The sequence below is a fragment of the Rhamphochromis longiceps genome, linkage group LG17 (assembly GCF_057381845.1).
Source record: "Rhamphochromis longiceps isolate RC_006_pf linkage group LG17, R_longiceps_female_GT1.1, whole genome shotgun sequence".
NCBI lineage: Eukaryota > Metazoa > Chordata > Actinopteri > Cichliformes > Cichlidae > Rhamphochromis > Rhamphochromis longiceps.
Genome location: NC_140573.1, coordinates 2,533,261 through 2,559,566, shown reverse-complemented (window position 1 = coordinate 2,559,566; position 26,306 = coordinate 2,533,261). Strand labels below are relative to the sequence as shown.

At 43.8% G+C, this 26,306-nt stretch overlaps 2 protein-coding genes across 2 annotated transcripts; one reads left to right on the top strand and one right to left on the bottom strand.

The window, feature by feature from the left end:
- The first annotated feature begins 406 nt into the window (after positions 1–406).
- Positions 407–20,139, top strand: aldh1l2 (aldehyde dehydrogenase 1 family, member L2). The gene is made up of 23 exons (XM_085387881.1): positions 407–653; positions 2,961–3,105; positions 8,467–8,701; positions 10,764–10,929; positions 11,089–11,190; positions 11,749–11,838; positions 11,921–12,055; positions 12,240–12,365; positions 12,476–12,567; positions 14,166–14,313; positions 14,409–14,528; positions 14,622–14,749; positions 16,227–16,377; positions 16,463–16,533; positions 16,641–16,746; positions 16,834–16,921; positions 17,265–17,358; positions 17,429–17,528; positions 17,727–17,825; positions 17,938–18,103; positions 18,628–18,733; positions 18,820–19,019; positions 19,381–20,139. Exons 1-23 carry the CDS (start codon positions 606–608, stop codon positions 19,434–19,436), a joined length of 2,772 nt encoding a protein of 923 aa, XP_085244007.1. The 5' UTR covers positions 407–605; the 3' UTR covers positions 19,437–20,139.
- An 820-nt stretch (positions 20,140–20,959) lies between these two features.
- Positions 20,960–25,800, bottom strand: nopchap1 (NOP protein chaperone 1). Its single transcript, XM_085387882.1, has 4 exons — positions 25,650–25,800; positions 24,360–24,434; positions 24,109–24,242; positions 20,960–21,930 (listed from the first exon to the last, which is right to left on the bottom strand). The coding sequence occupies exons 1-4, from the start codon at positions 25,708–25,710 to the stop codon at positions 21,757–21,759; spliced, it is 444 nt and encodes a 147-aa protein (XP_085244008.1). The 5' UTR covers positions 25,711–25,800; the 3' UTR covers positions 20,960–21,756.
- Positions 25,801–26,306: the final 506 nt, after the last annotated feature.

Here is a 26,306-nt window from a genome sequence, read left to right as displayed (position 1 = left end):
GGGCAGGTGCACAGCAGAGTAGATATTTTGGGCTTTTTCAGTGTTTGTTTGACAGATACACAGAGAAAGGACAGGAAAACGTATTTTTGGTTTTTCTGATGTGAATTATGGTCAATATCTTTTTCAGAGGTCCACAGTTTAGCTTTTGGCAGAATTTATGACAGTAACTGAATCTACACAGAGATAAACATGTATGTATACTATGAACATGTATGTATAATTCGCTTAAGTCATTCACAATCCCAGACTAAAGCAACGTATAACGAGCTCAATGACCAATAACCATGAGAAGGACGAATTCCCACGCGTGACCGCGCCGGCAAGGAGGTAAAATAAGCACCACGGGAACGCGCACGTCCGGTACAGTAGGCAGGACGTACCGCGTCTGCTGCCGTCGAGTATAAGCTGGCTGTGACGAGCCCACACCACGGTCCGCCGCTGAGTCTGGCTCACACGGGCAGCATAAGGTGCAGCGTGTGAAGACAGGAGCGCGCCTACCTCAGCTGGGGGCTCTGAACATCCGGCAGCGTCTCGATTTATTGTCGTTTCTATTGCATTGAACACACGCGCGCGCATATAGATTAAAAACAAACAACAGCGCCATTATGTTGTGGACGGCGAGTCAAGTCTTGAGGAAATTCTCCACTTCATCCGTGAGTAACGTTGCAAACAATCACCGGGGTTTGATGCGTGAGCTGCTCTGATTGCGCGAACATCGTTTCTCTAAATGTGTCTGTGTAGCGCTGAACGCATGCAGCGGTCTGCGGGTCATGAGGAGGACTGAGCCAGGCTCGGGTCTGACTGCACTCATTCTTAGTAAGTCACTCAGCTGCTGTATTTTCAGCCAACACGGGAAAAGATGGTGCACACTTTGCCACGTTACGGTGTCAACGGCGCCCTCCTCCTCTGTTCCTCCCGCTGCGCGCTCGGACGGAGCTGGCCTTTACTGTACAATATCTGGAGGAGTTGCATCATCATCACAGGAGGCTCACAGTGTACTGGCTGGAGCCCGGCTTACTTACGACCCTGCTGGGCTGAAAGAGGCAGCATCAGACGGGCTCTTTCATTTCTTATCTATTTACCGTGTCGCTTGGAAGTTGCTGTGCAGCAGCAGCCAGACCTGTCAAATGTGCACTTGACAGGATCTTACATATGTGCATGGGAAACCTGAAACCTCCATGCTTAACACATGAGGGGGAGGTTCTGGCATGCACTTGTCACTGCTGGGTAAGGGTTGTAATCTTCATCAGCCAATAGCTTTTCTCTGAGCTGCCTTTAGCCAATAACAGAGTTAAAGGCCACTAAGACCGCCAAGGAAGGTTGAGATTTAAGGATTTCTCACATATGCAATGAACAGGTGTAAAATAAAATATTACAAGGGTCTGACAAAAAGTCAATAATATGTAACTTCAGGGAAAAAAAGCTTAATGATGACGGACATTTGCCCTGGTTGTGAAAAGTTATATTATGGGAAACAGAAGCAAAGAGGTTTCTGCTGCCCCAGTTTGACTGTCAGTTTAATCAGAAACTGCTGTGCTGTTAAAACTTGTGAGCTCGCCATCGTTTCTTTATATTTTGCTTTCAAAAAGTTTTAAAGTGGTCTTGAGTTATAGTTTTCCAGGCTCTTTGGAGGTCTTTCAAAGTCCTTCTTTGGACATTGGCCACATTTTTACTCATTTTCAGTCCAGTCATTAAACCTGACCATTTTCAGAGCACTTTGTTTGTCAACTTGAATCAGTCAGGCATGGACAAAGGACCAAATTCAAGAGAAGAATGGTTGAACCCATTTTAAACTGCATGTTTAGGCATAAAAGAGTATGTTGCACCAACAAGGTGGTTCCCAAACAGCTGTTAGCCAGAGAAGTGGGATATCTCTGTAGGTGCACTGTGTTCTTAAAAAACAAGACAACTGGAGGACAAAAGAAGAACAAGCAGGCATAAAAGAGTATCTGCAGCAGATGACCAATATCTGAATGTTAGTTCTGTAAGAAAATGATCAAATCCTGCACACAGCACCTAATAGTGCGCCTGCCCTGCAGTTGGTTCGTCTACTGTTTTCATAAACCTGATGAGAAATAGTCTCAGTGGAATCGTGGCTGTCAGGAATCCATTGTTAAGGATGGAAAACAGGGAGAAAAGGATGAAGTATGCAAGAACTGGACTGACAGTAATTGTGGAGGATGAATACAGATTGGAGATTTTTGCTCAAACTTTAGTCAGTATATACAGAGGTGAGTATTCAGTCATGTTTAAAATACTCGGGGCTGCGTTCCAGCCGGTGGACACAAAGTACTGTCAGAGTTTGGTCCAGCGTGCGGTCACATCTGGGAAGTGCCTGGGAACAGCTTCATTTTTCATGATCCCTCGCACACGACATATACTGGATATTAAACACACTATCAGTCATGGATGGGCCGTCCCAGAGCCTGGGCCACCGCCTTCTTCTCCTCCTGATTCTTCTTCTGATTGTTGTTGTTGAAGAGGTTTAACTTCATCATGACCGAGAACAGAACTAAAGGAAACCCGCCTCCAAAGAAGAGCTTTGGAATATCTTTCATGAAGCGTAGAGAACAATTACTGATGATTATTTAACGACATACAAGAATTCCTGCCTAAGCGAGTTCAGGCTGTGTTGAAGAATAAAGGTGTTCCTACCAAATATTGGCTTTCCTGTTTCTTCCACACAACTGTTTTTTTCTATTTATGTTTACAAATTTGTTACAACTATTTTTGCCAGTTTTCCAAGAGAAAAGAGGTGTGGCTTAAGACCTTTGCACAGTACTGTAGGTCAAAGTAAAATAACTGCTTACTGGAAGTTGCATAAAATCTATTGAACTGTAGTGAAGTGTCTAAAGTCTTCTTCTGCAGAAAGACTAGGGCATGAGCATTTGCAGTGTTTCCAGTATGTCTGATGTGCTTTCAGTGAAGTTGAAACTTGTGTGTTTTTGCTCCCTTTACAGCATCATTACCAGAACAAGTTAAAGCTAGCAATTATTGGCCAGAGCCTGTTTGGTCAGGAGGTCTACAGCAACCTGAGGAAGCAGGGGCACAAGGTGGTGGGTGTGTTCACGGTCCCTGACAAGGATGGCAAGGCTGACCCCCTGGGTAAGTTTCCTGTTCATTCACAGGTTTCTCTCTGACATGTCAGATACCAAACTTTCAACATTGCTGTCTTCTTGTCCTCCCAGTTTGCTATTATTATTTTTAATAGTGGGGCATTTGGAGTCACTACTTCTTCAGTTGGTAAAATAAACACCTAAGAACGATGGAAAAGCGTTGTGTTCTACAGTACAAGGAAATGTTTCATTATCAACCCAACTATCAAACAGGCTGCCTGGGCTTGTTTTGTCATTTTGGCCGTAAAATTACAAATTAATTCTCATCTTATAGGAACCTTTAGAAATCTAGCCAGAGCTGCGTTTCTGCCTGTGTTCAGACTCTAGTACCTTGTGAAGGCTTTGTGCTACTGATAGAATAATATCCCCATAAAGCCTGTTTTCTCTTCTTTTCGAAACACTTTGAATTTTGTCTCCAATCGCTAACAGAGTCGTGGCTTTTCAAAGAGCCTCGCCACAAAGGTTTGAGTCAGTTTGTGTCACACTTTGTAGAAGTGGAGGAACTTAAAGTTTGTTCATGTAACCCATAATTATCTAAAAGAGGTGTTTGGATCCACCTTAAGAATACAGGTCTAGTTCTAGCTTCTATTTTAATTCCTGAGCTCTTCAGTTGTGTTTTCGTCTGTTTGGTGCTGAGTAGGTGTTAAGTTGAAATGTTAAATGTTTGTCATTTTTATGTTTACCATTTGTACATAGTATTAAAGAATTCTTTCTGTCCTCCCCTCCCCAGATCCTTAAGATTCTGGGAGGGGGGGTGGTAGTGTTTTTATCACAGTAACACCCTTGTTTGATGTTAGCAAACCTCCTCCCCTTTGTATGGCTTCACTGTGTTATCTAGGGTGAACCATCTAGGGTGTGGGGAGACTACCCTCTTTATGACCAAGGATGTTCCTACTGTGCTTTTATGTTATATGACCCTTTGATCAGCAGGAACACACACACACACACACACACACACACACACACACACACACACACACACACACACACACACCCAGTGCCTTGTCTTTGTAACCAAGGGGGGTTACGGGGGAAGGTATGTGTTGTAAACTATTGTTTATTGTGTGAACGTTGTCAATAAAAGGGAGCGAGAGGGGGCCGAGAGAGAGAGAGGTTATTTGTGATGAGCTGAGATACCGACAAGGCCTCCCTTGCAAGTAAAACGATCGATCGCCGTTGCCTTGTTTTTCTTTCACGGGAATAAGTTCTGGGATCAGCGTGGTCTGACTTTAGACCCAACAGTAGGTAGTTTAGCAGTAGGGCTGTGCGATATGACCAAAATCTCATATCTCGATATCAGACATCTATCGTCCGATAACGATATAAATCACAAATGTAACATTTTCTGTAAATTCTGTGAATCTCGGGCAGCTCGACTTGCGTGAAGTGTTTCCTGCTGGGCGTCGTGTAGCTGAGTTGAGTGTTTTAACCGATGCATGAAACGATACATTTTTAGACATAAGTTGTAACGGCGCCGTTTTCTTTGTGAGTATTTATTACACGGCGTGCTGCGGGGAGAAGCCTGTTCTAACGTTTGAGTCTAAGGTTTATTTTTTAGCACCTGGCGGCTCTTTTTTACTTCTCATCCGTAAATAATCTGCTCTTTCACATGATTCAGTTTATTTTGAAAAGTCTCAACAGGATCTTGAGCTTTATTGTGAAAGGTTTATGTGGAAAATAAACAAGCGGACACGCGATGGTTTTACCCTCGTTGTTGCTAACGACAACGCATAAAAACAGGCGCTTGTCCATCCGTAGTGTGGTTATATTAAATATAAGAGAAAGAGAGAACTTTAACTAATGAATACAGCCACTACAGTGACATCAGAACCATGAAAAATATCGCCGTAAACCGTTTATTTTGTGACACCACGAAACAAACGACAGCGTAAAATGAAACGATAGATGTTTTTATATCGTCATCCGATATATATCGTTACATCGAGCAGCCCTATTTAGCAGTGCCAAATGTTCAGCTGAGACTACGACAAACGTAGGCTGTAAAATCAAAATAATGTGCTGTAATAAATTCACATGAAGGGCAGGCTATGCTACTCCTTTCAGTTATTATTGCAAATAGGGAAACTTCTTTTTCCTCGCCCCTGATTAGATCATGTAATGCTTAAACATTTAGATGCTTGTACGTGACAGCAGCACTACTATTTAAAGTTCAGTGTTAATCAGACTGTGTAAACTTTGAAATCACATATAACATTACAAATAAAAGAGATTACAATTAGAATCTGCATAAAACTAATAACAGCCTGTAGGTGAGATGAAGCTCTGTCCCTGGTACTAACTGTGGGTCACCAGAGGCCTGTGCTGCAGCTGAGGTAGATGCGTGTTGACTACAGTGCTCCTGGACAAAGACAGGCCTTTATTCTGCATTAGTTGCGGGATAGGGGCTCCATTGTCTGTGTGAGGAGAGGCCCTGTGTGGCCCAGAGATGTAACTCTGAGGTGAAAAGTCTGCAACAGGGAGGGTGCGCTTTGGTGATGCCGTCTCACCACGGAGCATCATCTGCTGCCTCCTGGCTTCACCTGTTGTTGAAAACTTAATTTCTTCTTCTATGGTTCATAACCTGGAGCAGATCTCTACATTGCATCATCCCACTGTTTGTATATGTTTGAGTTTTTTTCAGTTCAATTTGACTTACATAGCACCAAATCACAACAAAAGTCTCCTCAGGGTGCTTGATATTATATTATATTATATTATATTATATTATATTATATTATATTATATTATATTATATTATATTATATTATATTATATTATATAGTTTTGAGATCCCTTCCCAGACGCCTTAACGCCCACTCACATCCTGGGCCATCTGACCTCAGGAATTCGCATGATAAGGTGGGGCCAGGTTTCACAATGAACACACCCGAAACTCTGGCTGATTGGGACCCACACCCAGTTTCACACCTTGGCTCAGGCGATTAGAGGATCATCAGGGGTCCTTTTGTCCCTCTGTGGGGGGAAACTCCCACTAGGTTTATATCTGGGACTCTCCACCATTTGACCTTAGAACTGAAGAAGCTTCTCGGATGAGAGGTGAAACGTCTTCAAGCAACTTAAAGAAGTCCAGTCGCTTTTCTTTGCAAGCTCCTTTGACAATAATATAGTATAGTAGTCTTTCTACGATAATGGAGAAAAAACCTCAGATGACCCACTATGAGCAAGCACTTAGCAACAGTGGAAGAAACCTCTGACAGCACCAGGCTCATGGAGGGGTCGCAATCTGCTGTGACCAGTTAAGGGTTGGGGGGACGAAGACTAAAGGATCCTTTTGGGCAGAAGTAGTTTTCATAAGAGTTTGTGGTGTCATTGTTAGCATCTTGTGGCATCCGTGTAAAGTAATGAGCATGATTTAGGACTGAAGGGGAGTACTCATGCTTACCTGGTGCACTTATTACAGGCTGTGTTGCAGCGTAAAGAGTCCTCCTCGACACCTCACTGTTAATCTGTTTTTTCTTTTTCTTTTGAAGCATCTTCACACAAAGCCACTTAAACATTTTTATATATTATCCTGAGCAGTTCATTGCATGTGCAACAAGTATGTATGAATTTTTACATGTCACGCTTCTCAGGCAGCTTTCAAGTCTCCACAAGTTGATTTTCACATTGAAATGAACATTTCAGTTAGTGTTATCTAATCTTTGCTAGTGCTAGATTAGCAGCGGGACAAAGTTGGCAAATGCCCAGGAGCAAAAGAGCCTCTGACGATCACTGTTTGCATAGTCTGTAGGATTAAGATAAGATAAGATAGAACTTTATTAATCCCTCGGGTGGGTTGCTCTGGGAAGTTCGATTTCCAAAAAGCACAGCACCGACAGAAGTTACAGAATATCATATATATACACACACACACACACACACACACACATATAAATACAGAGACAAATATAAATAAAATATACGAAGGGGATAAATAGAATAAATAGGAATAAAAAATAAAAATACAAGTGAATTGCACATTTCAAGTATTGAGTCTATTGCACTGTTGACTATTTACAAAAAGTATTGCACAAGGTATTGCACAGTGAGGTGAAGAGGCACTACAGCTTAGTTGTTCCCCCCTCCTTTGTCCTCCTGTCTCCCCTCCCTCTCCCCTCCAGAGAGGAGTTAAACAGTCTGATGGCGTGTGGGACAAAGGAGTTTTTAAGTCTGTTAGTTCTTGTCTTGGGGAGAAGCAACCTGTCACTGAACAGACTCTTCTGATTGTTTATGGCCGTGTGCAGAGGATGCCCAGCATTGTTCATAATGTCCATCAGTTTCTTTAATGTCCTTTTCTCTGCCACTGTCACCAGAGTGTCCAGCTTCATGCCGACCACAGAGCTAGCCTTCCTGATCAGTTTCTCCAGCCTGGATGAGTCCTTCTTTGCTGTGCTGCTCCCCCAGCACACCACAGCATAGAAAAGTACTCCAGCAACCACCGACTGGTAAAACATCCTCAGGAGCTTCCTGCAGATGTTAAAAGACCTCAGCCTCCTGAGGAAGTACAGTCGGCACATTACAAATGCAAATTGTAATATCTCAAATTGCCTTCAAGGGCCTTTAAAGCCAAGTTTAAATAAATAAATGACATGATACATTTTAAGGAATTAATTTTAAAAGTAAAAGGTTTCTGGTGTAGCAAGTGGATATTTATGTTTTTACATCTAATCAGGACAGAAAAATGACTTTTTAAGGGTTATATGTTGAACAATCAAAAGTCCAGTGCAGCAGTGTCCCTGTTACATGATGCAGCATCTTTTTATCCTAACTTTTAAACACTCCAACACACCAACTGTTCCTCTGTTCCCACGGCGGCCGCCAACCAGGGGCATTTGTTCCATGTCACTTCCCATCTCTTTATTTTATTCTCCGGCTAAAAACAAAAGGGTTTATATTTAAATGAAGGTTGACGTTAAATTAAAATATATTGTTGGTCACAGTTTATAATAAACTGATTGTAAATGCATTATTTACTTACAGTGTCTTCAGACTGTGGTTTTCCTTCATCTTAAGCTGTGCCAGTGTTGTCTTCTCCAGTTATTCCAGGAATTTAATTTTAAGTCACACTCCTTACAGATTATCTGATGTCCTTCTGTGCATCAAAATCTCTTCAAAGACATACTTTGTAAACACTTTGCCTGCCACAGTAGCTGTGTAACTGCAAGCCACTTTGCAGCCAGCTCATCCTTTCATTCGTTGTCTGATTTAATCCATTTTATAGTCTTTGTCTTTTCTAAACTTGCAGTATTTAATTTCTGACATACACTTAGACTTTTAGCTCATTACTCAGGACCTCCATGAAGCCGTGGCGTTCAGGACTGCATCCCTAAAATGTCCTCTTTTCTCTTAGCGGTGGCGGCAGAAAAAGAGGGGACACCTGTGTTCAAATTCCCACGGTGGCGGGTTAAGGGGAAACCCATCCCAGAAGTGGTGGATGCCTACAAGGCGGTGGGTGCTGAGCTCAATGTCATGCCCTTCTGCTCACAGTTCATCCCCATGAACGTCATCGACCACCCAAAGCATGGCTCCATCATCTACCACCCCTCCATCCTGCCCCTGCACAGAGGAGCCTCAGCAATCAATTGGTGAGAAAGAAGGGGGTTCGAAAGGAGTTTGTTTGACAGCTTGGGATATGCTGGTGATACTGGTACACTGAACAAAGTGGATTTAATTATAAGGAATATAAATATTCTGTCCTATCAAAAGACAGGAAGGCTTAAGAAATGAGCCTTCCTGTCTTGTCAGAGGTTATTTTGGGGAAAAGACCCAACAGAAACAGAGCGACCAACAACGAGTAATCCCAATAAGGCAGAAAGTATCTCCATCGATTGTTGATGGGAAACTGGTCTCAGAGCTCACTGAGAGAGAGAGAGAGAGCTGTGCAGGAAGTGCGATTATTATTGTGATGGAAGCAAGGGGATCCACACTTTGTTTCCATAAAGTATCCTGATTACATGTTTTTGCAGAAGCTGTTTGCCTGCTCCTTGATCTGTTGTTGAAATTGGTTTATTCGCTTTTAGCTGAGATTCTGACATTCCTGTGGATACCACACGTCTATATTTAAATAACAGATCTGGCGGTACATCCCATTAAACCCGATGTCCCCCCCCCCGGTACTGGGGGCGTTGGGGCTTAAACAATAAACAACAGGTTAATTGTTGTTGTTAATGGCCTTGTTTAGCATGAATGGCCATGTGGGAGGGGTTTATCAGTAGGAAAAGCTGTAAAACTCATGAAAATACAGTTAAAAGTCCAAAATGTATTCTTGTGCTTTTTTGCAGAGATCAAACACGTTAAGAATTATAAATGGCTTCAAGCGCACATTCAGGCCTGTGAGACTCATTTACACACTCATCCGTCTCTTTGTGCACCTGGCCTTTGCCAAAACACCTGCAACCTTTGGAACGTCTTCCCCCATCCTTCCTTACGTAATGGTACGATCCCAGTCTGTCTGTGCATGTGATTGGCCCACCTTTGCCTGTATGGACTCCCAGCAGTGCTGAAGCTTTGGCTCCAACATGCAAACAGTCCATGAATAACTGACATGTGTAATTATGTTTGCCACCCCTGGTCTGGTAGGTTTAAACCTGCGATGTTTGACCTCAAACTCGAAGCAGCCTGGCTTTCTTATCTCTTCTACTTCCAACAACAAATCTCAACCCAAGAAAGGAAAAGTCTCCAAGCTCCTCCTTCATGAAAAACCCCAAACTCTCATGTTAAGTGAGGTTTCGAACTTATTTTCAGCACATCAGTGATCGACAAAGAGCACAGAGACAGTTACAGTTTGCCCAAGCCGAAGGCTGAGACTCACCATAATGTAATGCTGGCTCAACAGGAGCATGAGTTATAGGTGTTGCTTTCTGCAGAAATCTTTCCCACGAGTTTCTTTAACTTAGCAAAGAGGCTAGCTAAGAACCGTCCAAAGCTCAAACTGTTCAGTGCAACTATAAATGTAGTTATGTATAAACATACTTTGATTAAAAAGAAAAACACTGCTCACCATTTTTCTCTAAGTAGAAAGCGATCGTTTTAAGGAAAGGACTGTTGAGAACATTTTCTTAGTAACATTTCAGCAGGCAGTAAAATATGGTATTTAACAGACCGCTGGGCACCTCTGCATGCATCTGTAATAGAACAACACAGTCGGGTCGATGTGTTTCCTGGTTTGACTGTCATAAAAAAGCTATGGGCTTGCTGGTGGTGGAGCGGTGTGCCATAAAACCTTCCTCATTATGGAATCCTTCCTTTCCTGGTTAGCTTTCTCCGCGTGCAGAGGCGCTGACACTTCAAACTGAGCACGAGCCAGTTTAGCAGAAATGCTCACCCTGAAACAATAAATCAAAGATAATCAAATTTGTCTCTGTGTGGAACCTTTATGGTTAAAGTTGTCATGCAGTACAGCTGTCATGTCACACAGTCAATGCGCTGAGTTGCCTTTAATAAGAAACCTGTTGCCCATACAACCTTAACGATGGCTTCTCCCCACTTTCTCTGTATTGCACCTTTAAAGGGCTCCCTGATTGTGGTTTTTTCTGGTTTCAGGATTAACTGTTAGTACACTGTAATGGTCTACTTTATAGCCTTTATCTGTTCTAAATATAATTGTTTAATGACACAGCTCTTTGTTTCCCTTTTATATGTCACCAGGACTCTGATCCATGGAGATAAGAAAGCCGGCTTCACAGTGTTCTGGGCTGATGATGGACTGGATACCGGACCCATCCTGCTGCAGCGCGAGTGTGATGTCGAGCCCAATGACACTGTGGACACACTGTACAACCGCTTCCTCTTCCCCGGGGGCATCAAGGCTATGGTAATCACATGGACCTCAGTATAATGAAAAGGACTAGTTCTAATCATTTGGACCTTCAGCATCTAAACCTACATTGCACTACTCCACCAACCCCAATGTTTGTGCTTGTGTTTGAACTGAAACACTGAGCTGTCACCTGGACTCTGTTTCTTGGTGCAGGTGGAGTCTGTGCAGCTCATTGCTGATGGAAAAGCCCCTCGGACTCCTCAGCCAGAGGAAGGAGCGAGCTATGAAGGCATTCAGAAGAAATCCAACGCCAAGGTGAACGTTAGACGGCAGTCTGAGATCAGGCACTACATCATATCAGGAACGTGCATCGGGTCTGGATTGCCATCAGGGGTGTATCCAGACCTTCAGAATGACGGTCTGAATATTATTCCTGCACAACAACTGTGTATGAGTCGGGTTGTTCGGCTTTATAATAGCTTACAAGAAACACTGATAGAGTCTATCATTTATACGACCAAGCCCAAGTTAACCCCTCTTTACAAATGCAGCTCGTACTCTGAACAGCTGCTCAGTGTAATAACTCTCTCACTGGAAATTTCCTATTAGCTGTGCAAGTGAGACTGGTTTGGGGTGGGTCTCCCTGTAACGTGAAAGCGCGAGGTGGAGCTGATCTTAGCTGCTTCCTGATTTGTCACATGGAGAGATGTTTGCTTGCAGCTATTACAAATGTGCTATTCCTGGAGCAGTCTCGTTTTCTAGCATCATTTTTCCACGTGTTGCTAAATCGGAGGCCGTCAGCTGACCTTCCTTCTCTTTCTCGGAAACGTAGCTCAGGCACTGTTTACACTGGCTTCTTCTTGTGTCCCCCAGGTGAATCTGGCACAGCCAGCCGAGGCGATCCACAACTGGATCCGTGGCCACGACAAAGTCCCCGGTGCTTGGACGGTCATTGATGGCCAGGTGTGTTTTCCAGAATGACTGAGCAAAGATAATACCAAACATTCTGGATGTATTTTAAAATCTTCTCTGGGTCTGTCCTCAGTCTGTGACCCTTTATGGCTCCTCCATGTTGGGGGGGTCTGTACCCGAGGGCCAGCCGCTGGACATCGAGGGGGCTTCTCAGGCTGCTCGTGTCACCAAAAACGGGCTCGTCCTGTATGGAACTGACGGCAAAGCTGTGAGTGACCTTATAAAACAAATAACTGAGAGCAAACAAAAGCCGAGCTGGATGAGTGTGTCGGTGCCTCTATTAGCTATCAGACAGTGAACTCCAGAGGCAATAAGGTTAACTCAACCACAGCTGACTGAATCAAATGCACTGCCAGCATGCCTGTTTCATCTTTACTCTGTTTGTGCCACAGCTCCTAGTGAAGAACCTGCAGTTTGAAGATGGGAAAATGATTCCTGCTTCCAAATATTTCTCTTCCGGAGAAAGCGCCAGTGTGGAGCTGACCGATGACGAGAAGACAATGGCAGAGGAGATCAGGGCAAGTGAACCCCTGTGTTATCTGATTCTTTTTAGCCTGCTGTCTCCCAATAGACTGTAAATGATTTAAATGAAAGACATCAGGCCATTTAAAACATTTTTTTACTGCAGAACATCTGGAAGGGCATCCTCAGCAACGTGCCAGCCATTGAGGACACCACAGACTTCTTCAAGTCCGGCGCCGCCTCCATGGATGTGGTCAGGTGAGACGGATCAGTGCAGGGACTGCTCAGAAATGTTTTACCTCTTCTTGTTATCCACAGGTGGAGCAGTCTTTTCATTTTACAGATACAATTATGTCATGTATTTTAAGTTGTGCTGAAGATGGCACGCTCAGTTTCTAGTCAGCTCCGTTATACTGAGTTTAGGCCACATTTAAAATCTCAGATCTTTGGGCTCAAATCCTGAATTCACTTTAAAAAAACACAGTCTATACAGAACACTGTGCAGCTAACGCCTTCTTTAAATTTGTTATGGGTAAAAGATACTGGCTTATATCAGAAGTAACCTCTAGAATAAATGCATAGTATAGCTTTTATAAAGAAAACACCATGATAAACCAACTGTGTGCACATTTCACACAAAAAAGAGAAAGTCTGCATAATTTCAGGCTCTGATTCAATAACTGAATTCTACATTTAAAAGTTATTTCAAAGCAGATGTTTCAGTCCAGAGTACCTTTTTCCGACTTTTCCAACCTGACCAGTAAATCTTCATTTTGATATCAGTTATTGTGTTTGTTTGTATATGTCGGGGTTTTTCCACTGTGGACATTGGAAACCACTACAGACTGTATATAAACAATGGACATAGCCACCCTGTTATCATTAATTGCTTTCAGATGCAGTTTGAAGCCTCAGCATGAGTTTAGCTGGTTGGCTTCATAAGCAAGCTGCGTTCATAAACAGTCCTCTGGTTTATGAACGCAGTTCCTCTAGTGGCCACTAGAGGACCTGCGTTCATAAACAGTCCAACACAGAGATGCACGTAATAAAATACTATCATTTTACTCTCCGAGAGCACAGCGTCTTTGGAATGGATTCAGCCAAACAGGAAGTCACATTATTTCACAGATAATTCCATTAAAAATGCTTCACAAGGCACCAGCGCAGTGAGGCCACAGCTCCCTGTGTGAACATCTGTCAGTCAGATTTGACAGATGTTTTTTTGTGTTAGCAATAAAAATCATTCACCTCACAGCTGTTATGAAGGGGTACACTATCCAAAGAGCCTAAAAGCTTTTTATACTGGACTACAAACATGGTTTTAATGCTGTGTTTGGGCATTTTAACATGGGTGTTTGTGCAGTTCCTCTAGTGGCCACTAGAGGAACTGCAGTTTTTTTGTTTTCTTTTCCACTTATGGATTGGCTGCATTTTTTCAGGGCTGTCTGCCTGGGGTAACCACACATAAATGTCTGCTTTTGTAATGTTAAGTGTCCTGTTGTGATTTGGCGCCATATAAATAAAATTGAATTGACAGCTGAATTGCATTGAATGGAATTGTAGCAATTGGAGAGTCTCCTGATACCAGTCTGGATAATACAAAAACCCTGACCCAGTCTCACTGCCAACAATGCAGCTTTAACACACACATTTATATGTGAATAATACATGAACAGAGATATTACATTCGAGGTGATTGGTTTATATCTCGCGCCCTTTAACCAGACAGCAGGAGCTTGGTGTGCGTGTCTCACCTTTAGTTGTTAACATGAATGTGAGTTCACCAAGCAGAAACAAAAGCTTATAAACGTGTAAAAACGCAGTGTGTGATAAAGAGCTGTCCTCACTGTGTGCAGACTGGTTGAGGAGGTGAAGCAGAAGTGTGCTGGCGTGCAGCTACAGAACGAGGATGTGTACATGGCCACCACATTCCAGGACTTCATCCAGATGTTTGTCCGCAAGCTGCGAGGAGAGGACCAGGAGGAGGAGCTCGTCGTTGATTATGTGAGTCTAAATCCGAGCTAAAGCAAAATCAATCAAGTAACGAGGGGAGATCCCGTCACTCAAACCCAGTTGGGGTTTTCTCCATTGTTACCTAGGCAACCAAAGACGTAAACAACATGACAGTGAAAATGCCATATCAGTGTTTCATCAACGGCAAGTTTGAGGATTCAGAAAATGGAAAGACCTATGATAGCATCAGCCCCACTGATGGATCCGTGAGTCACATGACCACACTCACTATGCTCAATGCACAGATTTTCCATGCCATGTTCACTGGATCATGTTTGACGATCTCAACCTTCAACCAGGTGATCTGTAAGGTGTCTTATGCCTCAGTGGGTGATGTGGACAGAGCTGTGGCTGCTGCCAAAGAAGCTTACGAAAATGGGCCCTGGGGCAAGATGAACCCCAGAGACAGAGGAAGTCTTCTTTACAGGTGAGTACCTCCCTCTAGAGGATTACTTTGGGGTTGCAGAAACATCAGAACTGTGGAGAGGGGGGGTTTGGGGGAGAATCTGATCTAGATTATCATATTAAGATTTGGGACACATCGTCAGTAGTGGACCTTGGATTCATCGGGTGTTGCCAAGTTGGCATACCACAGCTTCTTACGCTCAATTGCTGCCTCCCATGGTACCGTCAGCTCAATGACGTACGCAAGTTTTCAGGAGTTAGACCAAAGGACGAGGTCTGGTCGCAAAATTGTTGTTATGATCTCTGCGGGAAAAATTAGCCTCTGATCCAAGTCCACTTGCATCTGCCAATCCCTGGCAACCTTCAGCGGGCCCAGGTCTGGGTTGAGGGGCTCGTCCTCGGCTTGTCTCCTTCCTGGATAAATGTTGATGAAAACTGACGCTCCTCTTGGTTCGTGAAGGTTGAGCGTTGATGGATTTTCTTTTGCGCTCAACTTTCTCGGCTAGACACCTGAGAACCTGGTTGTGTCTCCATGTGTGTCTGCCCTGAGTAAGGCTAGTCCTACAACCAACCAAGATGTGCTTGAATGTTGCTGGGACTGTACACAGGGGGGAGGATGGGTCCTTTCCAAACCACAGCTGCAGATTTATTGGGGAAGGCAGCACATCGCATGTCGCTCGGATGATGAAACTTAGTCTATTAGACTCCATGTCCCAGATTTCACTCCATGAGAGTTTCCTCTTTTCCACACTCTCCCAATTCATCCAGCGACCCTGCTTGGCCAGCGCTATGGCTCTGGCATGTCTGGCTGTTTCCTCCTGTCGCTGCACCTCCGCCACCACCATTTCCCGACGTTCGGTTACAGATACCTGTTGCCACTGAGGTGTTACTGCGCCAAGACCAAATCCTCCTCTGCCCTGTTGGACGTGACCCACCACGTCACGATGGTGAAGAGCAGATTTCACCTGTAGCACCGATGTGGCCGGGGTCCACTTCCTCCCCGTTGCTAGGGTGGGAGCAGTGCCTCTCACTATGGGGTCCCGGGAGTCCGTGAGTGACATCTCAAGCCTCACTTGTGCACATTCAAACTCCTCTACCAGGCTAGAGATAGGCAATGACAGTATCCTGTCGCTGTAGAGTCCAACGCTGCTGGGGCACTTGGGAAGTCCGAGCCACTTCTTAACGTAGGAGCTCACTAGCCTCTCTAGTCGATTGGCATGATTGAGTGAGACCTCGTACATTGTCAACGGCCACAGTAGTCTGGGTAATAACCCAAACTGGAAGCACCAGAGCTTCAGTTTCCCTGGGAGTGCAGTGTTGTTAATCCGCTGAGGTCATCCGCCAAGTTCTGCCTTAACTGTTCTAGTTGCCACGTATCACTGAGGTCTGCATCGTCCCACTGTCCCAGGCTCTTTATGGGCTTCTCTAAGACTGTTGGAATTGGTTCTCCACGGATATAGAATAGATATAGAGAGTTAACATCGAGCTCCTCCCTTCAGGCTTGCTGACCTGATGGAGGAACATCAGGAGGAGCTGGCCACCATCGAGTCCATCGACTCAGGAGCCGTGTACACGCTGGCCCTCAAGACACATGTCGGCATGTCCATCCAAACCTTCCGTTACTTTGCTGGCTGGTGTGACAAGATCCAGGTAGGTGAAGGTTTCTCAGGGTTTGTGTGTTAGTGGCACACAACCTAAGCTCTTCACTTCAGCACACTCTGTCTGTTTTCTGCAGGGTAAGACGATTCCCATCAACCAAGCCCGGCCCAACCGCAACCTGACCTTCACTAAGAAAGAGCCTCTGGGGTAAAAGCTCTGCATTCACTAACCTGAACCTAATTATCCTCAGCTATTTAGACAGTATACACATTTCTGTGGATTTCACTGACTGAAGAGCTTATTTCCTGTCACAGTGTGTGTGCCATAGTCATCCCGTGGAACTACCCTCTCATGATGCTGGCGTGGAAGAGTGCAGCTTGCCTGGCAGCTGGAAACACGCTGGTTCTCAAACCTGCACAGGTGGGTTCATTGTTCCTCGTGCTGTGTACTGTTTCAGTTCTTCCTGGGCATTTTATGTGTTGTAATGATTATTTTTGATATTTACAGGTCACTCCACTGACGGCACTAAAGTTTGCTGAGCTTTCAGTGAAGGCAGGCATCCCAAAAGGAGTCATCAATATTTTACCAGGCTCTGGTAATGAACAGTATCTGTACAGTTTAAACAGGCTCTTTTTGGTTATTCCTTCTTTAGGGAAAGTTCTCAAAGATCAGCGCTGTGAGCACTTCAGTCCTTCTCTCTGTGCTTCATTTGCATCGTTTTATTTGCCTGGAGAGCTAAAACTGTACGATCACAGCAGGGAAAAAGGAGCATTTGTTTGTCCTTCAGCCTGTGTGGATTTTTGTGACTACAACATTAGAAATAGCTGTAGGCAGAACTACTCACAGCACGTGTAGAAGTGTCCAGTTGACTGCAGCACATGTGGAAGATTGTGTCATCCCCCTGGGCTCTGTCACGTGACCTTCTCGATCTCCTCCAGGTGGCGTGGTTGGACAGCGTCTGTCCGAGCACCCAGACATCCGCAAGCTGGGCTTCACCGGCTCTACGCCTATCGGCAAACAGATCATGAAGAGGTAAAACCCGGCTGACTCTTACAGGTCTCACACCACAGCTGCACAGTACTTTACTCTCTCTCTCTCACAGCTGTGCAGTCAGTAATCTGAAGAAAGTTTCTCTGGAGCTCGGGGGGAAGTCCCCCCTCCTCATCTTCAGTGACTGCGACATGGATAAGGCTGTTCGCATGGTGAGGGAACAACGCTCAGGGAACCAATTTGTGATATTTTGTAGACCAGTTAGTTGTGCATATAAATATTAATTATGAATAATCACGAGACAGTTCGGTTCCTTTCAAGGTTCTGGTGTTGGTGAGATCCTGAAACGCCACAGAGTGTGACTGAAATGGCACACTGATGCTTGTGTGTTTGTGCGTGCTGCCTCACAGGGCATGAGCTCGGTGTTTTTCAACAAGGGCGAGAACTGCATCGCTGCCGGCCGTCTCTTTGTGGAGGAGTCCATACACGACGAGTTCATTGACCGAGTGGTGAGTGCCGAAACAGCCATCATGTGACTTTAGAAGAAGCAGAAGAAGCCAAACCGGCATTATTAGCTGTCAGAAAAATCATAATCCTGTCTTTACACCCTCTCCTTAAAAGGTGGAGGAGATCAAGAAGATGAAGATCGGAGACCCCCTGGATCGCTCCACAGACCACGGCCCACAGAACCACAAAGCCCACTTGGACAAGCTGCTGGAGTACTGTGAGATCGGGGTGAAGGAGGGAGCCACACTGGTGTACGGAGGCACACGGGTCGACAGGCCAGGTAGAACACGCCCTTCTCTGGAGGCTAAATGGCTGCTACACTCGTCCTCTGTTGTTTTAGTCCTTGAATACTGCATGTAAGAACAGAAAGATGATTTTCATTACCAATTTAATGTCTCATCTAAAGATTGTTTCTCTTTCAAAAACCAGCCAAATAACTGGGAGCATGAAGTTGGTGCAGAAAAAGCACAAATCGGATTCTAATATATGAGCAAGTTAGGTTGCACCAGCACTGACTGTGGAATCAGTACATTCAGGCCTTATCATGGAATATTCAAACAAACTATTATTTGAAATCTTGAAACCACAGTATAGATTTATAGTTTTCACATGGTCATTGATACCAAATCTATTTTTCCAACATCCATTATGAGCCTGTCACAATAAAAGCACCTGACAGGGCTCAGTCATGGAGCACGAATTCATTTTTTAAAATGACATAAAACAAGAAAGGTCAAATAAAACAGTAAAGCTGCTGTAACGCAGTTCATCAGAGCGTGATTATGGGCGCCCGTCTTCCTTCAGGTTTCTTCATGGAGCCCACCGTGTTCACTGATGTGGAGGACCACATGTTCCTCGCCAAAGAAGAGTCCTTTGGTCCCGTCATGGTGGTGTCCAAATTTAAGGACGGGTAAGTCGAGGGTAACGAGTATCACACCGTAGAGTCGTGGCTCGGTGTTTCATATCCTCGCTCTGCTCTTTTCCTCCAACCTCCAGAGATGTGGACGGCGTGCTGCAGAGAGCCAATGACACGGAGTACGGTCTGGCTTCAGGCGTGTTCACGCGCGACATTAACAAGGCCATGTATGTGAGCGAGCGGCTGGAGGCTGGAACCGTGTTTGTGAACACCTACAACAAGACTGATGTTGCCTCACCTTTTGGGGGTTTCAAGCAGTCAGGCTTTGGCAAAGACCTCGGTGAGAAGACAACTGGAATTTATTACATTTATTTAATATTATATTCAAATTTTATTTGTCACACACACAACCATACACAGTATGACATGAGGTGAAATGCTTGTAGCTGTGCGATGCAATGCCTGACCATTAAATGACAGTGGTTTTACAGTATTTACAATTTACAGGTTATACAAAATTTACATGAGTAGGGCTGTTTCAATTCTGACTTTTGAATTGATGCTAGCTGGCGTGGTGGTCACGCTTACTGATAAGCTTCTGTTATTCAAAGTAAATATATGACGTTATTATAACTCCTTTTTTTAAAGTAGGAAACCTTTTGTCCCACAAGCTTTTAACAAGTTGTCGTTTGTGTCCACAGGTGAGGATGCTCTCATGGAATATCTCAAGACCAAAGCAGTGACAGTGGAATACTGAGGCTCACAATCTCCCAATGAACTCTGAACAAGAACAGGAACTCAGTGTGTGTGTGTGTGCGTGCGTGCGCAAATGGTTCAGAGCATGTGTACTGTATGAGTGATGGGGGAAAGCTTGGTTGACCTTGAGGTGGACAACATGCCTTCTTTGTTTTGCAGCCATGTTTCCACAGCTGGTCCCTGAGGAGCCGAGCTGCTCCTGGCTGTACTTTTAAAATGTTTTTTACCTTTCTCTGGTTTTTCATTCTTGGATCACCTGATCTGTGTACTGCCATCAGGGTGCCGTGTGTGCTGGATGCCTTTCGGCTCACGTTTACTCACCCACGAATACTGCAGCTTTGTGTAGGCTGCAAACAAAATAGCAATATTAAACATCCATACTGGTCCGAAAAATGGGGATGTTTGAGTCTAGAAAGCAGCATTAAAATAGCTTTACAAATTTTCAGGAAGCTTCCTGATCAGCGGTGCTCAGCACACAGTTCTGGAACAAGGCTAGGAAAACAGAAGACACGTAAACCGTGTGAGAAGCAGGATAAACTGAGGCCAGCGGTCAGGACATCGCTGTTTGGACAGACGTCGATCTCTTTGGCTGTAAATGTAAACCTTTCTGTGTTTCTGATCAGACCCAGAGATCTTTGATGAATGTTAACGATGAAAACAATGTATAAACTGATTTTAAGCTTTCAGATTTTAGGTAGAACAAACTACATAAGAGCTCAGAGACTGGAGTGTGTAATCCAGAGCAGTTAAGTCACGTTTTAAGTTCCTTTCAGCTTTTCCTCGTGTTTCGGGTCATTTTCTTTGGTTCGCTGCGTCACATCAAACAATCCTGATTTCCTGAAATGGTTGCTTAGCAGCTGAATTTAAAATGTCAAAGAATCAATGTGAGATATTTCTAAGCTGTGATGAACCGCCTCGAGCTGGGTGCTGCATTAGAACTGAGCTAAGCCAGTATTTAACGTCAGTGTTAGTTTAGCTGTTTACATCACGCCCGTTCAGACATCCTGACACATCCACTCGGTGTCCAAACGTCACTTTCTGTGTAAATACTTTTTTAAACAGGTTAAAAAGACTCTTTGATACATTTTGACCTTGTATTTGTGAACTGCAGCAGGACTATGTAGTGTTCTCTATTCATTAAAGTACACCAGCCAGATGTTTTATACATCGATCATGTGACAAAGTCGTAAACTTAATTTTCTAATTATGCCACATTGTCAGTGAAGGCAGCGCGGGCTACGATGCAAATGTTTCTCAGTCTTTATGAGAGCGATCGTGTCAATAAACAGTAAGGCTCCAGAAAGCTTGGTGTCCATTTGACTTTGTAATGCTGACGTTGATTAAAGGCGCTGCGCAGCAACACTCGTTTCAGTGTTTTATAGGATGGACCACGATCTGATGATCAGTCATTAAAAACTGTTGAATACAAACATTGTGACTGCGACACTCACAGGGTGAAACATGCATTCGGGGGCACTTTTTAGGCATTTTGTGTTTTCAGCTTTTACAAAAATTACCATTCAATGTCATCATTAAACTTTATTCAGTTGGTTCAAAATCACATTCACAGCCTTGTTTCAAAAAAGGAGAATCTGTGGAAAATTTAAATATAATTCTTAACAGAAGTGAAAACAACAAATATACACAGAGGCTCGGATTCTAAAAGCTGAGAGCGCTTTATGCTGTGCACTTTAAGCATTGTTTGTCACACTGGGTACATGATGAGGGTACAGTATATTGCTCAGGCGAGTGCTGTCAGTGAGCCTGCTGTATCCACAAACACAAAGAAGAAACAGGCGCCTCATGTGGTGTAAAACGGTCCAATGATGGATGCTGCATCCACGGAGACAAAGACAATATGCTGCACAGTTCAAGTGCCAGCATCTGCAATGGGATCCAGGATCATTCATCCATGTGGGGTGGGTCACTCACTCAATGCTGGTTGTGGAGCAGGCTTTGTTTCATTACCATCTGTACTCACAATTCACTTCCTGCTTCAGCAGAGAGCTGAAGTGAACGGTTTGAAGCCCAAACTGATGCAAGGATGTGTTCACGTTCATGAAGCAGAGGACGAGGAGACAACACAGCATGCAGACATCGTGGTCACAGGGCAGACTCCCAGCATTTGTTCTGGCTCTATGGGCAGTTTGTGTGCACATTTCAGTGTTCACTGTACTCCCACAGGCAGCAGCTGTTCTGTCCGCTGTCTGTGTGTGAAGAAGGTTTGAAAGAAACAAGAAACTCTGACATGACATCTGAGGATCTCGTTGGCAAAACGTTTCCCATGGAAAAGAAACTAAAGGTCCCTCTGTCTGACTCGTCTACTCCCCCTGCTGGTCCAGAACCAGGATGTTGACTTTCTTTTTCTTGCCTTTGTCTCCGGGCAGTTTAAAGTTCTGCTCTGTGACCTCGCCGTCATCGTCGCTGCAGTCCGACTCCTCAGAGTCCGACGTCTCGCTGTCACCTGACTCATTGAGCTCCACGAGTGCTACATCCTGAGGACACGGGGACAAAATTACACGACTGGTGAAAGACGCACTTAAAGCAGCTAAATGGAGAGAAACTGATTAAATGAGCAGTAGATTGAGACTTATCCACCACCAGAAGAACAAATAAAATTTGTCATTTGCAAAAGTGTTCAGAGCCTTAACTCAGTGCTGCGTGGAAGCGTCTGCAGCAGCAGTTACAACTCATGGCTACCTGGATTTTGGCAGCTTGTGTGCCACGTTCACATCTTTGCAGCGCTGTTGGGGACAGTTAGCTGTTCTGAAACGATCTCTGCCCCGGGTGTTGAGAAGAGCACACACAGAATGATGATGCCACCATCATGCTTGTCTTTATGGACGTTAATAGAAAGTAATAAATAGTACAGACAGTTTGGGCCTTTTTTGTTGTCAAAATAAGAGACCGACTCTCCTCGTGTGCTCCGAATTCTTTAAACGGAGCTCTTAATAGAGTCGATTTCAGTTTTTCACTTTTGTTTTGGAAACGCAGGAAAGAATTAAGAACAGGACAAAAACAGTAAATTAATGCTAACTGAACTGCACTTAAGTTGTAATGTTGAATAAAAGTATGATGGTTCAAAGATTAAAGTCGTGTGTAGGGCTGGGCGATAGGGCCTAAAATTCTATCATGATATAATTTGAAGCACGTGCGGTAACGATATATATCGCGATATATTCTTTTCTTCTGTATAACCTATTTCCCACACTATAAGGACTTAAAATCCTTTAATTTTCTCAAAAATCGAGAGTGTTCCTTATGTATGAATTCTGGTTGTGCTTACTGACCTCGAACCGATTTGGGCAGAAATCTGTTAAAAATGTTTTAGTACAACTTTGGTAAGCCGCACTGCTTGATGGATGGTCAGAGCATTACGGCTGCCGTAGTGAGGAGCTTCGGAGTAATCTGGGTCCAAAACTCCGTCAACTTCAGGTCCCAAAGTCAAACGAACACAGAGTTAAAAACGGTCTAAATTCTTTCATCTTTAATTAAATCATCAGCGTTGCTGCTTTATCGGGTGTAACAATGAAGTTTAACATCCAGGCATCCATGAAAACAGAATTTATTAAATTTAACGGAGTTAGAAGTTAACAGGAAGTTGGCTCGCTAGTTTCCACCTAAACATTTCATACCATGTTCTGACAGAGATTTTTGAAACTAATTCAAACGTACAGCTCTGCTACCACTTCCAACATAAATGAAGACAGAAAACTAAACAGCAGTGGCGTTCGCAGGGTTACTGAAGTTGGACTACCTGGTATATAATGATGTGCTACGTGATTGCTAGCGACACAGCGATGTTAGCATAACATTAGCACAGTGAAGCTGGAGGATGAACGCCAACTTTTTTTCCACTCGATAAAAGTTAAAGTGAGGGATTCTGGTGGTCAGGGACAAATGCAGTCGCATAGCAGGATGCTGTACACGGGCCAAACGTCAGTCAGGAGAACAACTGAGATCATTCATCCACAATACGAGGTTAGTTATTAATATACTGCAACAACATGGGAACAGAGTAGCTGCGAGAGAATTCAACATTAATGAATCAACGTTATGGAAGTGGAGGAAATGCAGTTTTCGGCTTTCCCCATATTTGAAAAGTGCTTCATCTCTTTGCTATGACTGTCGCCCGCCACAATTTGCAGATGATAATGGTTGTAGCCGCTGCGATGCTTTCAACCAAAACAGGCGCAGCTTGATGACATCATCAACATGCGCTATCACGATAGAGCGGTATAGTCAAAATCTCTATCGTTGGCCAAATTTATATCGTTTATATCGCCCACCCCTAGTCGTGTGCTGCTGTTGGAAAAACAAGGCTCAGTACTGTAACACTTCCCCCACATGCTGCATGTCTAATTGTGTTGACATGGTGACGACTGAGCTCTACAGAGTTCCAGTTTAAACAAAGGTAAGAAAAAAATATGCATGCATGTAACCGAGTTATTTGAGTTACTCGATGCATTGCTGCAGTCCTAGCAGTCACACACAGCAGACCTCTTTGGAATAACGCAGCCCTTGTATGAAAGGAGCTGCCAGATTTACCCAGAGACCAGCTGCCCTAACCTCCAACACTTCTCTACTGCAGAGTCCTTTATGTTCCATGTCACAGTTCAGTACGTCACTAGATGGTGGCAGTGCAGCTGGTTCAGCGGCAGGCCGATACTCACCATCTCTATGACCCTCTCTGCCTCGTCCACACTCTCTATGTCAAAGCGTCCAGCAGGAGCCTCCTCCATCTGTCTTTTCAGCTTCTCGTTGGCCTCCGCCATCTGAGGGAGGAAGCTCTGCAGCCGGTCCAGAACTGATTCACAGGGAAAGACCCGCACACACACACACATCACTAAACATCACTCTTATGCTTTTTGGTAGATCAACCATCGACCAACTTGTCACTAAAAAGAATGCTTGACATTCTCACCGCTGCTTCTGGGGACTCTCTCTGTCTGCAGTGATCTTCCAGCTTTTGGATTGAGGAGAAGCTTCTCACTGAGACCTAGCAGCACAACACACAGATCAGTTACTCCTCATGACCAAACTTATGCTCCTATACTGCGGGAAAAGAAAGACACGTTTCTCATGAGTGGGTTAATGTGTAGAAATCCTTTCAATCTTTTAAATACAGCAGTTGTGGCAACACGTCCCTGATAGAGGTCCCTAAGAAAGTTAGTGAAATGACCATTCTGTGTAGCTAAGATTTGGGTTTACTCTAGTCAGCACAATGATTAATCTAAATCTGGAAAGCTGCAGAGAAAGTTGCCAAACTGAGAAATAATCAGGCATCAATCAGTCTATCTGGATGGACCACAAAGTTGGGTCACAGCAGCAGCAGGGAGGATACTCCAAATGTCCTTCTCCCACCCAGTGCTTTCCCAGTCCTCCCAGGGGAGAGTTGGATGACATACCACACTCTAATTTATAATGTGAGTCCAAATATAGACAAAAAATAAATAAAAACAACAGAAAAGGAAAATGCAGACTTTGACATGGTGTGTGAAGATTGGTTTCTCTAATGTCTCTAACGGCACTTTTACTCTAACTGACAGACATCAACAGAAACCTCCAACAAAACATAGCAGAAACATTATAACCTGATTTACGGGGCATTAAGTGAAAGAAGTCACTTTTACCCAGTGTGGAGTCTTTGTCTGCGTTTGTGGCTGACATGTTTCTCTACATTCAAAAACTACCATCACAATTAGAGACTGTCCGTTTATTTATAAGTAAAAATGTTTTTCCCCACGCTGTAAACACGTGATCCGTGGACTTTGTTTTAACTTCCATTAGTCTAAGATGGGTTTATTTGTTATAAAGGTCGACTACGTTTCAATTAAGGACTCAACATGACCTGCAGAGTCACAGCACTGAACTGTGGCACTAAACTTACCGAGTAGGAGGAAATCGGGCCTCAGCGCTCTGAAGTCAAAGCAAAGACCGCAGTTTTTTAGGACCGTGTTTGCACGAAGTCTTTAGGTAATAACTTTGTTTATATGACGCTGGCAATGATTTAACTAAACGTGTAGTTTTCATTACTCCATGTAGCTGCTTACATATATTCAAATAGTCTGACAGACAGTTAGTATTTTACAACAAAATACTGACACAGAAGCTGGCTTTCCTGTACGAATGTGCAGTTTAGGCTCTGTACTTCTTCCCAGTCCAACTCTCCTGACATTTTGACAAAACAGAAAGAAATAAAAAGCATCCAAACCTCCTCCGTTACCACACGACAGCAACGCCTGCGAGCTCGTTGTCTTTACGTTTAATTCCATGTTAGATTTAGAGAGGACACGATAATGTTTTCCTCCACATGTGGGTTTTTTTGGTCGAAATCCACATCCGTGTGAAAGGTAGGGACAAAGCTTGTTTTAGGAATTATACAGCGCCCCCTGGTGTTTGGGATGAACTCTAGCGTTTACGCACACATTCCAAGCTCCTTACTACACTGTCAGGTTTTATACAAATATTTTGGCTGGCTTTTCATACCTGGCTTTATTCCAGTGGGATTCAAATTACCCCATTTACCTGAAATATGAAAATGTTTGGAGTGTTTTTGAAAGAAAAGAAAGCTAATTATGGTGTTAATGTGTTATTAATCTTGTGCAAGCAATTTCTACATAAATGTCGTTTTTTTAAGACCAAACCAACACTGGCTCACTGGAAAAACGACTTAAACCTGTTGGTTAAATCTTTGACTTTAGTTAAAAAGAAAAAGGCTGCTTTTTTGTTTCCTTTGTGGAAGATTTTGATTTAGTGAGTTAATAATCTGTTAAATTATGTGACCCCATCTTTATATTTTCTTTTTCCTATGTATGAAAGTTGCTAATATGTAAGGAATGTTTATTCTCTGAATGTGTAATATATGGTG